The 15,076-nt window shown below is 43.0% G+C and overlaps 1 protein-coding gene across 1 annotated transcript in view; it reads left to right on the top strand.

The window, feature by feature from the left end:
• The window catches only part of RCOR1 (REST corepressor 1), an 83,040-nt gene that overhangs the window by 37,851 nt on the left and 30,113 nt on the right, over window positions 1-15,076 (top strand). The window contains exon 3 of the mRNA XM_056493570.1: window positions 3,862-3,945. Within this exon, the coding sequence (XP_056349545.1) occupies window positions 3,862-3,945 (84 nt within the window). The remainder of the gene's footprint in view (window positions 1-3,861; window positions 3,946-15,076) is intronic.

Here is a 15,076-nt window from a genome sequence, read left to right on the forward strand (position 1 = left end):
GTGGGAAACCCAAAACCCCCCACAACATTTTACAATAATATTGATATATATGTGTTCTGCCCTGCTTTATCTCGTCCCTTGCACAGTAGAACTTTCTGGGCTTGTGCAATAAAACACATCTTTAAAATGGGACAAACTTTAAAAATAACATCTTCCTCTCAAAGTGAATTTTTAGCTGGATTGGTTCTCTCCTGAGTTTTAGTGTATAGTCTGTAGAGTAGGTGTATGTTCTAGTGGTAAGAAAAGAGAGATATGGTAACTGCTGCGGAAAAAGCAGCATGGCACTATGTCTGCTTGGAGCTGCACTTCTCTGCCTGAGTAAAGGCAATGGAAGTTTGCATTCCCTGTGAATTCTGATAGTGGAACAAAATCTAGGGGGTGCTGCTTGTAGTAGAAAGTCCTCCTCTTGGAGGAAGCGACCATGATCCCTGACAGACTTGGGACAAATGGGAAAGCTAATAGTGGGAAAGTGATTACAGGGTGTTTGCTCCCACAACAACTGTGATACGGAACTAATGGCTGTGGCAGAGACTTTACAAATACCTGGTGGGTAGCTAGATGAAAGTGCAGGATTACCTGAAATGTCAGATCTTCTTGTCTGCCAGTATACAGCTTCTCTAAACACAGGTTGCACTGGTTTAACTGCAGTTGCTTAAACAAGCAAACCTCATTGATTCTAAATTGATCTGTTCTCCTAAAAAAAGAGTAACCCTTGCCCTTCTAATGTGGCTATTTTAACATGAAATATGCAACAGATTAAATTGAATTATCTTTATAGCTTTATCGCTGAAGTGCAGAGTGTCCAAATTCATCCCGGTATTCCTTATTCAGAAGCATGGGACAGTGTTGGTGAGCACTGCAGCTGTGCTTGGAATGGTGCTGTAAAGGAATGTAACAGCCACTCTGCTCTGAGGCCCCTCTTCTGCTCTCATGGCTGATGCTCTGAAGCAGTCATTTCATTTCAATGTGCTTCCAAATTCTGAGCAAACTCTTAAGCTTTCCGTAGATACATCATGCAGTAAGTGTACTTAGGCTCTGTATATTTATGGTGAGGTCAGCACTGTACTTGGAAGAATGCCTGTCATGTCTGCTTTACATGTGAGGGACAGTAAATGTGGAGCTGTGGGCTTGAGAAGGGGTGCTGGTGAGGATGTGGTGCTGGAAGGTGAAGGACCTGGCAAGCATCTTGGAATGCAAGGAGGGAGTATCAGCCTTTATGGATGTTTGAGGAGCACCCCACTCCATCTTTCTGTGTATGTCGGCCCTTTGCAGAAGAGTGTGAGTTTCAGCATAACCCTACTGTGTGCCTTGGACTGGCTGCTGCAGTTGTCGAGGAATGAGGCCTAGGGGTGGGTAGATTTGGGTTTGGTGGAGAGGTGGAGTGGGAGTTAAGTTATGGGAACCCTGGAGGTGCTGCTTCACACCCATTCACTAGCCCAGTGTAGCTTGGCTGGTTGGTGCTACAGAGGGGCTGGAGGGAGGAAGACACTGGGCTGTGGGAGCTGGGCAGAAGGGGCTCTTGAGGGTGGCATGAAGCCCAGCATCTGCAGGCACGTCTGTGTGTGATGCCCAGGGAGGGAATGCATGGCTGGAAGGAGGTAGCTCCTAACCCAAGGCATTTCCTTGCAGAAGCAGATCCTGGGTACTTGTTGTGGAGCTGTGATGGAGCATGAGGAACACATTTTGCCACCTTGCTTTTGGGTGCCATGAGGTCCTGCAGTACCTCCCTGCACTGGTTATCACCTTCTAGGGCAGAGTCAGTCACAGCCTGGAAGGGCTGTGGGGCTTCTTCTGCAATGCCTCAAAGCCTGACTTAGGGTTTTAACCAGGGGAGGTGAAACTTCACTCAGCTTACTGTGGGTGAGCTGCTCCTCACAGGGGCAGCTGGGCTGGGATGTGCACCTGATGTGTCCCAGAGCAGAGGAGGTTCAGACTGCTAAACTGGGAGAAAACTTTTTCCTTTTGCTGCTTTAGTTCAGTTTTGCCAGTTCAGCGAGTGAGACTGTTCTAAAGGCAGGCTGCCATTGCCTGGTGCTACAGCTCACTTGGCAGTGTTTGGGCATCCAGCTCCTGAGCTGCAGTGGGTACTGGGGGTGTGTTAGGATTTGGGTGGAAGTGTTTAAATTCATGGAGACCTGACTGATGATTTTTGTCTTTGAGTATTTTTATGGTATAGGAATGTGCTTTTCAGTGTAGATTATAGTGGGAAGAAAGACTTTTTACTTACTTTTCTATTCTTTGAACCCCGTGTTAGACTTTAGTAGAACAGGCCATCGTGGATAAGGAGAACGAAGAGAAAAATTTGTTAGAGGTGAGGCTTTGAGGTTAACTCATTTGCATTCCAGCCTAGACTTGAAATGAAGAAGGTAAAATTTAAGCTAAATGTTTCAGGACTTGTAATTTTAATTTCAGATATTCAGATATTTTGTGTTCTGTATCAGGTCTTTACCTCCCATCTCTTGCCAACAGAGGATGTTGTCTATTCTCACTCTTTTTTTTTTTTTTTTTTTTTTTTGCCTAGTGTAGAAGGTAATGAACATGCAGAGCGTGCAGAATACCTGTATGTGCAGGTGCTAACCTCCCTAAAACAATGTGAAACCTTCCCAAAAACCCAAGTGAAGGACAGTCATGGTGTCTATCATGAAAAAACCTGCTATTTCAGTGTAAATATGTTGCTGACAGGTGGTATTTAAATGTAATGTTAAAATATTTTTGTCATCTAAAGCCTGACTGTTCTTAGCTGAGCAGATTTCAGGTTAAAAGCAGTGGTGAAACCATGACTGTTCATAATACTGTAGTGTAATTTTGTGTTACTAGATTTTTTCTGACCTGTTTTAATGCATCTTGAAGTGGTGGTTATGTGTCTAATTGCACAATGCAGAGAAAATAGCACTGTGTTGAAATACTGCATAAAACTTGAGCGTTATGTGGCATTTTGTAGTGGAAATAGTACTGTAGGTACTCATTCATAACAAGATTTGCAAGTTTCTCTCTGCCAGGGTGGGTGGTTGGGCTGGCTGTGTGTGTGCTGACTCAAAGGAGGGAGTTTCTTTTTTTGTCTTCATATCCTCTTCCTCCTCTTCTGACTTCTTGTGGCCTAACATCATGAGAAATGACAAGAGCTTGCTCTTGAAACATACCTTAGTTTGAAGTTGCTTTTTCGACCTTTGTGCAGCTGTGAATCTTCACTTGAGGCTTTCAGAACTCTCCTGCCAGCCAGGTGTTAAGCTGGCTAAAAACAGACTTGTTGTCTGAGCGTGGGTTCGTGTCTCAGTGTGGGTGTGAATACATTTGGATTTCTCTGGGGCAGTTGAGACTGGGACCTGATTGTGACCTGAGAGACCCAGTGTCACTTGGGTGATTCCTGATTGCATAGGGGATGGAGGCACAGCAGGGCTGCTGGGATGGTGCAGGAGGTGCTCAGAAATGTAGTGTGGGAGGTTTTATGCATGTACCTACCCTGAAGGGTTAATCTGTCTGCACACTGCAGTCTCATGATGTCCGGGGCTTGGAGCCTGCTGCCTGAGCTGAGCTCCTCCCTTTTTCATTTAATGATGGCTGGAAGAAAAATAATCAAGTGTGCTGGAAGAGAAACATTAATTAACTTTTAATTTAGATCTAACGTATGCTGCTTAGTGTACTGCATGAGAGTGTGCAGTATCTGTCATGTTATATAGAGGGTGATGCATTGAAGAAACAAGGAAAAGCCTCGGGTCTGAATGGGAAGATGGGGTTTTAACTCTGTGGATGGGTTTTATATCTTGATTAAAAGTTGCAGATGCGTGATAAGTTGCTTTTGTATCCATTTTGCATCTGAAATTACTTTCTCTGTAACTTGGTTTGTATCTGTTTTCTCTTAAGCCAAACTTGCAAGGCGAAGTCAGGAGAGAGAGAATCTCGGCATGCTGGTCTGGTCACCTAACCAGAATCTGTCTGAAGCAAAATGTAAGTCTCTTCAATTACTTTTATTCCCTTCTTTCCTCACTTCAAAAATGCAAAGTTGCCGCTTTGTGTGCCACTGTGACCTTTCCATTATGAACTGAAATTAATTTGAAAAAAGAAAAGAATACAAAGCAATCCCCAGATGATCTTTGTTTCTCCACTGGGCAGCTGCTCAGTGTCAAATCCACAGGGCAGGGAAAGCAAGAGGAATGTGATGAACATTATTCTGTGGTATTAATTCTTTAAGATACTCATCTGCAGGACTACACAATCGGCTTTTTTTGCTGTTGATGCTGTAGAAGGCGACAGAAATAACTGGGGAGAGCAAAATGAAAGGTGTTGGGGGTGGAGGGTCTGGGAAATATTTGGTAATTAGTAGTACCTTTTCCTCCACAAAGATAAATCCACATCTGGAGCCCATGGAGGCTTTAAATGCCAGAACAATTGCAGTGCCTTGCAATTCCACGTGAGGGCAATTAACAGCACTCTGTGTGTGTCTGGGAACAAGTCTCAGTGCTGCTGCCAGATGGCAGAAGTAGTGTTTGAAAGGCTTGTCTAGCTACAGTTCTCCTCATGAATAAGTAGGACTCCTTGATTAAAGGGCTGCTGTTTGAATGCAGTAACTAAACCTAAGCACTTTTGGGGGAGGGAGCTGAAAAGGGCTAATTTTGATTTTGTGCTTATACCTTGCTTTTTTTTTTTTTTTAAATCCTTTCTGATTCTGGAGCCAAGAATGAGAATTGTGCATTCCTATTCCTCTGCAGTTTTTGTGGTGGCACTATTAAGTGAATACCTGATTTTTCCCCTAGACCTGGGATGCATCATAAGGCACATGTGAAGATGTAGTGGCATTTGCAAATTAAGGCAGCAGAGATTGTGCACCAACTGGCTCTGTCATGAAAGGCCTGTGCTCTGCCCTGGGGCATTTGTTCCACTGAGCAAGTTGCCCCTTAAATTACAGAAGGATGATGGTACTGATCTGCAGATAAAAAGGGCTTTGCAAGGATCATGTTTGCCTTCTCTCCTTGTCTGCTCCCTGCTGGCTATTGGATGCTGAAATAAATAAGACTGATGAGGAGAGGAGTGTATTTGACAGTTATTTACAGCTAGAAACCTCTTAAAAGGTATAGCAGCAGGAAATAGTTGCAGCCACCAAAAGAGTTGACTGTTCGTGGGTTTCTGTGATGTAGGATACATGTAGCTGCCTCTCAAGTCTTTTGAATCTCAGCTCAGCTTTGGAACCTTTAACTCCTGCCTGATAGGAAACTGGTTTCTTGAAGAGGGAAGACAGAACGGAGGAGGAAAAGGAAGGAATATATGTGGAATTGAGTAAAATAATCCTTAACTGAGTATTCTGTGGTAATTGGCACAAAAATTCACTTGTAGAGCACAGACAGGATATAATATCTGCTAAGAAGATGTCATGAACATAAGAGGTAATTAAAAAAGTAGTATGACATTGATAAATAAAAACTAGATGGCAGTTGTCTGTCAGTACAGTAAAAAAGTTGGGGAAAACAATGTGAGTATAAGAGGAGGGCTAGAATGAATTTCTCAAAATATTAAACATTTTAGTAAGGGTATGAGTCTCACCAGTGAATTCACCTTCCAAAAGAGGTACAGCAAAAAAATAGTAAAATTCATTTGGAATTTGGGGAAGTGAAGTGTATGAGGCTGTTGCACCATACATGGCACAAAAAATACCTCCCAGGTGCCTATTTGATACAGAGGGATGGGGTTAAGAAATTAGGTATCTAATAGTAGTAAAAATCCAAAGGAGCTTTGTGAGAGGTGACTGAGGGGACCTTGGGGGTGGCAGATGGGAAGAGGGCAGCTGTGCAGGGAATGAGAGAACAGAGTGGGGGCTGGTTGGTCATAGCTTTGTTTTGTGTCAGTCTGAGCTGATCCTTTTGAAAGGAATAAGGTATTCTTGTCTCTATCTGACATTTCTTGAAAATGGACTGTGAAAAACAAATGCTGCTGAAGGTAGGAGCTTTGGTATTTTTGAAACTATAAAGGATTTGATTGATAGAAATAAGTTTATTACTCTAATGTATTCAAGAGAGCTGTTAGGTAGGCACTGATTGCATGAGAGCCTTGAGTCAGTCCTCCTTCCTTGCAAAAGATGGGAACTTCCTCCAAAATACCAGTGCTGTGCAATGGCTATAGAGCACTTACTAATTGTGTCACAAGCAGAGTTCCCTGTTCTGCTTTATGGTTTATGATAAAGGAACATCAGGGGACAGGAGGTCTCTCCAGCGACTCTCAGGTTCACTGACAAGTCTTGGCATTGTTGATAGTGAATCCTAATTAAATGATGTCCATGGGGATGTGTGAGAGGACTGATGATGATCAGCATTTCCATCAGTGATGTGGGAATTGATATGGAATTGTGGATGAGCCGTAGACTGACAGGATGGTAAATAAAATTAATGATACTGACAGTCCTGTAGAGTACTTTAGGTCTTTTCCTTACTTGGACTGCTGCCAATGCAGTGGGCTCTTAATGACCCAGCTGCAGGGTTATGAATCTCAGTGCTGAAGTCTCTGGCTTTCTACATCAAGCCTGATGTTTGGAAAGAAATGGCATAGAGAGCAATCTTGGGGAAACAGTGGGCAGGTAATTCAGCAGAGCTTCCCAGTGTCCTGCTTGACCCAGAAGATGATGTGGGTGTAAAGAGTGAGGTAGTCACTGGAACAGTTTGCTACCTCTCCACCCAGCAGCATTCAGAGGAATGAACCCTGGCTTTAGTGTTTAAAAACTGAGAAAAGGATGAAGACAGGAGCTGCTGAAATAATTTGGAAACAGAAGCTGAAGCAAACTCCATCTGTTTAGCTTACTGAAAAGAGACTGAAAGGGGACTATTGTCAATTATTCTCTCAAAGAGAAATTTTAACATAATAGGAGACACACATAATACAAATAGATGGCTGCAAAATAAGCCCACACAGACTGAAATGAAATGTCCGAGTGTGTGGAGTTTTGAGATTGACTGCTGGGAGTTATCCAGGGTAGTGATGGATTCTCAAATTTCTTTATGCCTTTTTAAACCATGGGTTTTGTGATGTATTATCCTTGGTGGGGGAGATCATTCATTGGCAATGTGAAATTGCAAGTGGAAGGAGCTGTATTCTCCAGGAGGTTGGTGTAAGCCCTTGGGCTGTACATAGGTGAGTCCCAACTAGCACATCCATTTCAATACTGCTCTTCAGGCGGAGGTGTGGGTGAACAAATCCTTCCAATCCACAGAGCATTGGCACGTGCGATTGCTTTTGTTTGTACTCCAAAGCCTTGAATCCATCCTGTGCCTGTAAGTCACAGAACTCTTCTCTGTTCCTGTGGCTGGGGCTCAGCATGAAGATGGAAGCAGGACGTGTTAGCTCTTTCTCAGAGTGAACTGTAGCTCTCATGAGCAGGAGAGCTCTGTGCAATCAGTGGAACTTGTGCAACCCACCCTTGTTAAAGGGCAATCTGTGCTAAAAAACACTGAGCAGATCTGTGACAATGCTCAGAGCAGTGCACCTGATGGATTTGGCAGAGGGCTGGCCAAATTTTTGGAGATTGTGAGGGTCTCTTGTAAGGTGCTGAAATGAATCCCAGAAAGACCAGTGTGTCAGCCAAGACCTGGTGAATATCTGCATACCTGATGCTCCACGCTCGCACAATTAATTAAAAGCTTGTTTGGACCCCATGCATCCTATGTGCTGAAGAAATGTTTTAATCACACTGGAGAAACCTTTTGCCTGGATGTCATAAAGTTGTGGATGTAATAGAAAAGATGAAAGCACAAGTATGTGTTGGCACACAACTGATTTTTTTTTTTTTTTTATCCTCTGCCTTGTTAACCATTAATCTTGGATACAAACCACTTAGTGCCTTTCCTATATTAATACCAAAGTTGAATCCTACCAGCATGGTCCATATCTACTGCCAGACTTCTGCCTTTGATGGGTCACTTGCCCAGCAGTGCCACCATAGCAGTCATGAAGTTAGCCCAAAACTACAAGTTTGTCCTGTCTCTTTTGAAGACGAAAGAAAGACAGTAACTGAACATTTGGACTTAAAATAACTGTGCTCCCCTTCTAGTTCTGCTCCAAATGCCCTGTGCTGTAGTTGAGTCACACCTCTCACAAAGAGCTTGCTCTCGAAGTGAGAGTCTCAAGAGACTCTGTGGACTTGGTGTCATGGAGGGCAGCTGTTCTGGCTGTGCTAGGACTCTGTCACAGAGGGTGGGGAAGGACACAGGAGGAAGAATGATGCCTTAAGCAAGGTGACTTTGAGGAGCAGCAACAGCTAGGTGGAAGACAGGCATCTGCTGTCTTGGAGTGGCACGTGGTGAAGGAGGAGGGGAAATGAAAAATGCATTGTAACGATGCTGTGGAAACCCTGCACAGGATTGAGCTGGGCCAGCATGAAGCTATTAATAAAACAGCAGTGTCTCTCTCTGTGCCAAGTGCGCCAGTGAGCGGAACCAAAAAAATGACTTTGGTTGGTTTAGAAATGAGCAAGTGTTGGCATGCAGCAGCTGCCCAGGAGTGAGGCATGGACACCAGGCAAGAGGGTAGGATGTGATTATTGCTTTTATGCATTTGCAGTTCAGAGGTGAACTACAAGAAGGAAAGATGTATGGTTTCGCTGGTGATAAGCTCTGCTTTGAAAGTAGTTTTTTGTCTCTCTTCTTGACAGAATACGTGTGCTGCTAGATGGGAGTTTTGTTTTCTCACTGATAGCTTGGTGGATATCCTCAGTGAATTTACAGTTTATGGTGTGTCACTGAGCAGGCAAACACTGTTCCTAATACCTATGGGACACTGGCTCATGGATGGCAAATGGATCTTTTGGTCTTGCAGTGCTGCTTCTGTTCAGTGACCTTATGGCTGATTGGCACTGCCAACTTGAGCGTTCACCAGTCCCTTCCTATGTTATCCTGTGGCATCTCCGCTTTTGAGGCTGCAGCTACAATATGCCTGCCTTAAAAGGCTACATTATGTCTGCCTTGGTGCACGTGGGGGGAATTCAGACATCCTCTTTCCCTCTGTGGAGGGGAAATAGAAGGACCTAGTGGACATGGGGACAGAGAAATGCCAGGATTAGGTGAAACAGCTGAGTGCTCCAACATCCTCCTAATGTGCCTGGCCACACCCTGTTGCTGGGGGGAAAGGGAGCAGTCCCTAAATGTGCTGCAAAACCTGATGCTGGGAAGGCAGTAATGTGCCAGCTGAGGCTCTGATGGAGGAAGAAGTGCTGGTTGCTATGGTTACTAAAGATATTAACCCTGTGGTGTTTGGATGGGCAAGGTTTAGTTAACTGTGCCACAGGCTGGGTAACTGGGAGCTTGTGGTGCTCCACCCTAAGAAGTTATGAGTTGGCATTCAGGATTTGAAAAAGCTCATGTCCCAACCACATTTTTAAGTATGCCCTGGCCCTTAGTGTGTCAACAGCCTTCTTAGGGTGCAAATGAGTTTTGGTAGCTCTTCTCTGTTGTGATGTGAATGCCAAAATTTCTGAGGTTGCATGTTGAAGTGGCCAGAGTCTGTCTCCAGCTTCAGTTCAAGGGTTAAGCTTTGCATAAAATGGACTCTGTATCACTCTTTAGTTTTTTTTCTAAAAAGAATTTTGAGCAAGCTTGGAAATCTATTTTGTCTATTCTGTAATTTAACGTGACTAACAGAATAAAGAACATGAAAGTGTCTTCTAAGGTTTACTGCAAATGTCTGATCATGATTTTTGTGGCTAGTCTCTGTTTTCAGTGTGTATTTGAGCTATAGCTGTTTTAAGTAGAGCTTCTCTTTGGACATAGCCTTTCCCCCTTGGCTTACTTGTTTTGTCCAGTGAATTCTGGGAACATATGACTCTGTCACTATCGTCATTGACTCTCGTTTTCCATAGGGTGTAGAGTGCCCTAGCAATAAATAAATATGAGCAGAAAACCACAAATGGGAGAGTATAGACTGGGGAAAGTGCTGATCTTAAAATCTCCCTTTTAGAAAATAAAGCCCCTATTTACAGGATGCATTTAAAATGAAAGGGAATATTACTTCAGAGATATTTGAGAGCCACGTCCTCCCCAGCACACAGGCACCCTTCCTCAGGCAGCAGCAGTGAGGAAGAGGATATAGTCTTGTGTGTATCAGAAAAGCTGTTTTTAAATCCCTCCTCTCCATCATGCCCTAAGCAGGGTGCTTGAAACAGTTGAAATCGTTTTATTTTGAATCCACTCTCCCCTCCATCCTCTATTGTTATCTGGTTTGTGACTCTACAAAACCTTGTGTTGATGCTCAGTAGAAGTGCAGCCAACTTTGCCATGGATGGGAGAGTAGGAGCTGCTTAGGCTTTGCTACCAGAGAGAAAAAAAATATTGTTGAACTCTTAGCTGAGCTTTTAGTTGTTGTTGTTTTTTTTTTGTTTTTTTTTTTTGTGGTTGGCTGAGTGCTGTGTGAGGTTATGAAGGAAGATATTGTGCTTCTGGTTGGGATTTTTCTGCTTGTTTGTGTCCAAGGTTTTACTTGTTGAGGTGTTGGTTTCCTTTTTTTTTTTTTTTTTGGTAGTAGTAAAAGTATGAGTACTGAAAAAAAAAGCTGCTAGGTCTCTAAGGGATGACTTCAGGAGTTGTGATTGTCTCCTGAAGGTACATGCTGACCTTTTGTTGCTCAAGTAAAGATAGCAAAAAAATCCAAACTTAGGTTTGTGCTGTTTGTGTATGCTCCTTACCTAGAAATATCAGTTTGTTGTCTTCCCAGTGACAGCAAAAAGGATTAATGGAAAAGCAGAATTGCATTTATGTTTATCCCTAATCCAAATTTCATATTATGCAATGAACCTGGCAGCTGTGAAACTTGGATGTAAATACAGTAGCTGAAGAATGCATCTCCATGAATTCAAAAATGAAAGAATTGGTGTTTAATTTAAGATTCTGCTTGAATTTAGCTGTATAAATAATAGTCATGGCCATTTTTCCCTGCAGCTGCAGTCGTTGCACTTCAGAAAATGCTCAAAAGACGAAGGTGAGGGAATGCAATTTTTTGTTTTATCTGAGGCAACGTTTGATGCACATAGTAGCAATATTATGAGTAGCAAAAAGAAGATAACCAGCATTCAAAGGCTGTGGGTGTATCCCTGAAATGGCTGAGTTGCCTCAAACTTAGCTGCAGTTTCCCCTTTGTTTGTCATCTGCTGTGCTAGTTGCTGTTGCAGCGCTGTGTGGAAATCTCAGAGCAGTTCTTTCATCATTATTGCTGCAGGTTGATATTTCTGGATCCTGAATGCGTATTTAAATTAAGATGAATTTTTAACCCTTCACAGTAGTGGAGTCAGGAAAACAATTTAATTTGAGAGCACTAGAGTGTGTATTTGAATGGATTGTAACAAAGGTACATTGGATTGTGTTGTTGTGTTTTGTTGTTTGGTTTGGTTATTTTCTCCAAATCCCACAGACAAAAAAGCCTGAAGGAGAGAATATGTTGGAGAGTATCCAGGAGAGGGATGTCTTAGCTGAGGTAGCTGTGTTATCCTGTGGGAATTTTTGCTGCTGTGCTGGAGGGGGGAGATAGTCACCAGTTTCTTCATGTGCCTTGTTCTCTCCTGCCACCTGTTTGTTCCTCCTTTCCACTGCAGTGTGATCCAGGCCTTCTTGGAACGTGTCAAGATGACCCACTTTGGAAATGCCGGCTGCTGCGGGATTGAGGCAGTGCTGGCGCTCGGAAGGAGCTTTTTTCCTAAGAGAAGTTTAGAGACAGGAGGATGTGGATGTAATGGAGTGATGATAGCTGTGTTGAGAGTTACCCTGGCAGTGAGCCTTGCTCTGGAATACGTTTGGGAGCAGCCTTAGCCAGCCTGGTTGGCGCTGTGCGAGTTGTAGGACCAGTGTGACGAGAATCAGGAGGCTGCAGCTGCTTCACGCTGCTCTGCCCAGCCCTGGGACGGGCTGAGTGCTCCAGTCTTGCTGGGCACGGTAGACTTGGGGCATTTCAGAGGACAAGCTTGTTCTTTCTGGTCTCTTATGGTGGCTGTGAGTAAAAAATAGGCAGGGTCAGGGAACTAAAGGTAACTTTCTGTGTTCTTTTTTTTTTGTTAAATTTCCTTAGAGCAAAGTTAGTCAGCAAGTATGTGTTTATAGGTCTGGGATGGAAGCTGTGCACAGGCAGGGAGGAGTTCTTGTGGGAGATGTCTCCATGGAGGAATGCTTGAGGAGGTCATGGCCATAACAGCTTGCTATGATGAGTTCATATGCTGCCAAGTGTGACCTTTACAGACCTGCTAGTGCAGGAGGCAAAGCAGCTTGGCTTTCTCCAGGACATGTGCCAGAGCTTCCCTCATCATTATGTGTTTGCTGTGGCATTATTTGCTCTAATTAGGAACTCCACTCCTACTACTTAATTTTCCTGTACTCTTACTTTTGTGCTCTACATTAAGTTACTTCCTTGTTCATGTGCTTCTTGTGCAGGTTCAAATTGTGGTAGGGTAGCAGTGAATTTTCTAGCACTGTAAGGATTAGTGGTAATATATATACATAATAACTTCTCAGTAAGGACTGGGTTTCTAACTCCTGGCTAAAAGCCATGATAACCCACCACTGATATTCCAGTGTCTATTTAGTTTACATTTACATTTAGTTTAAACATTGGTTTATGATGGGCTTTTCCACAGAGTATCTTTGGGTCAGCCTTGAGAACTGAGAGCCTGCATGTAATACAAGTTTCAGCATGTGCTGTATGAATCTGTAGCATGTTTTTTTTTTCTAAATCAGCTTAATTTGACAGGTATTTTAAAACCTTAAGATCTACCAACATAACACTATTGGTTTGGTTTAGAGGCTACTGTAAGGATGATGTTATCCGAGATCTGACTGTGGAACCTTGCTTTCTACATGGACTTCTTGGCTAGGTCAGAGAATCTTTGTGCCTCTTCTGCTTCTAAGCCTGTAGGAAGTAGATAAGTGCAAGAATGGATTCACTGAGTGTTAGTGTCTCCCAGAGGCTGAACTGTCTGTAGTAGGGTGATCCACATCTGCTGAGGGCAGCAACTGTGTGACTCAGACTTGTCTCCTTCCTCTTGCTGACTGCTGGCTTGCCCGATGCTTCCTTTCTGCCCAAGTGACATCCCTCAAGGAGGTAGCCAGGGGACAAATTGATCATTTCTTTTGCTTTTGTGTCCAATATAAAGAGAGTCAGCGTGCCTTCTCCTTTCTTGTCACAGGCCTTATTATCAGTAGCAATAATAATGAGCTGTAATTTAACCTGATGGCTATTCTGCTCTCACGTACCCCTTGTGTGTGTGCCCTCATGCTGCACAAAGACCCTGTGTTGTGGGGAAATGGAGTTACACATGCTGTATAGGAAGCCTGGCTCTCATACAGGGCTTTCAGTCTGCATTCCTACAACAGCAGAAAATATAATACTTCTGGTTTTAAGGAGCTTTCAAAATCTCTTTGAAGTGGGAAAATGGACCTTGTGAAAGGTTTTGCCCTCTTGAGAGTGTTTTCAGTCTGGATGTTCCTTGGTGGCTTCTGAAGCTGGTTGGCAGCAGGTTACTCAATGAAGCTTTATGGTGTTCTTGCTGACTGTTTTGCAGACCAAGAATTTCAATGTATAAAGCATGACATGGATAAAGAGCTGAGAATGTTCCTAGGCAGGGTATTGAAGCCTTGTATTAGATTGTTTGTAACCTGACTCTGTGGTTTCCTATACTGATTCTGTCATTAGTATGAGTCAAACTGGTGTGTTGTTGTTGGTTTTTTGTTTGTTTTGTTTTGTTTTGTTTTCAAATTAGCAAATACGGCTTTTGGAAAGCATTCACTAGATCAGGCACTCTCAAGGAGTGAGCATGATAATTTCTATACAAAAATCTGTGCAAAGGAGGTTTCTTCTAACCTAAGTTAGAATCCCCTGCACTGAACAGTATGCTTTTTTTTTTGTTGTTGTTGTTTTTTTTTTTTTTTTTTTTTTTTTTTTTTTTTTTTTTTTTTTTTTTTTTTAAATAATCTACCTTTTGTCACAACTGTATTTATAATGTTGCTACTTGAGTTGCTTGGGTGTGTTGCTGCCTGTAGTTGGTGTATAATCCAAGGCTGTAACCTCCCAGTAGGGTGAACTCAAGCCATGGTTTGACAGCAGAATAAATCTGGCTTTAGGGCTTCTCAGACTGAATTGAGAGCAGTGTAATGAATAATGCAAAGAGCTATTCTGCCATAAACTCTGTTGTTTAGGTGTTTGCTGTGTGTATTTATCCTGTCTGTAACTTCTTTCTGTCTTGGAAGGTTATACATGGGAATGAGTGTTTTATCCCTGCCAAAAGCTAACGTGCGCTGGGTTTCTGTTCTCACATGGGCTTTAAACCCAATATCAATTGCTCTGATAATTACATTTAATACAGTCTAGTGTCTGTGTCTGATTTGGGATCAGGCTTGCAGATTCCATGTGGTCACAGTTTGGGTCCCATGGTTGTCCAGTTTGGCTCTTCCTGTTCTCTGCTAGGTCCCAAACACAGTATTTCTTCTTTGTTACAGCCCTGTCAGGTCTCTCTCATCCTTTTCTGTAGTACATCTGGCAGCATCTGGGTTCATGGTGCTCAGGGCTCTGTAGATATTTAAACCTGTGCCATCCCTCCAGTAAAGTGGTGTTCAGTTTGCTATGGCAAATTATGCTATGGCTGAGCAAATTTCTGACTGAAGGTTGAACATGATAGATGTGTAAGAAGCAGGCTTTCTACCCAGAGGATCCTTTGTGGCTGTCCTTACCATGGGCATCCACATGGCCTTTCTGAAGGAGAACAGCAGCAGCAGAGAGCATCAGCCATCTGGCTTTCCTTATGGCAGTCCTCATTAGCACACTGCCCCGTGTATATGCACAGTGTGTTGAGACTTTTCATGGTGTGATGGTGTCAGCAAAGGGTACGACTTCAGGAAGGAACATATGTTGGTAAAGGCTCTAAAAGTTACATGTGTACTAACTAAAGGTCTTTCCTGGTAAAGAGTTTAATATAGTTTTGGCAAGCCACAAAAAATATGGTAATTTTTCAGTACACCAGTGTCTGTAGTACAGCCTTCTAGCTGGTGAAGCAAAATCTAAAGGAAGATAAGTGGCATCTTTAACCATCACTGAGGTTTCAACCTTGAACTTGTCCTTAGATGCAGGC

Source organism: Oenanthe melanoleuca, chromosome 5 (assembly GCF_029582105.1).
Source record: "Oenanthe melanoleuca isolate GR-GAL-2019-014 chromosome 5, OMel1.0, whole genome shotgun sequence".
Lineage (NCBI taxonomy): Eukaryota > Metazoa > Chordata > Aves > Passeriformes > Muscicapidae > Oenanthe > Oenanthe melanoleuca.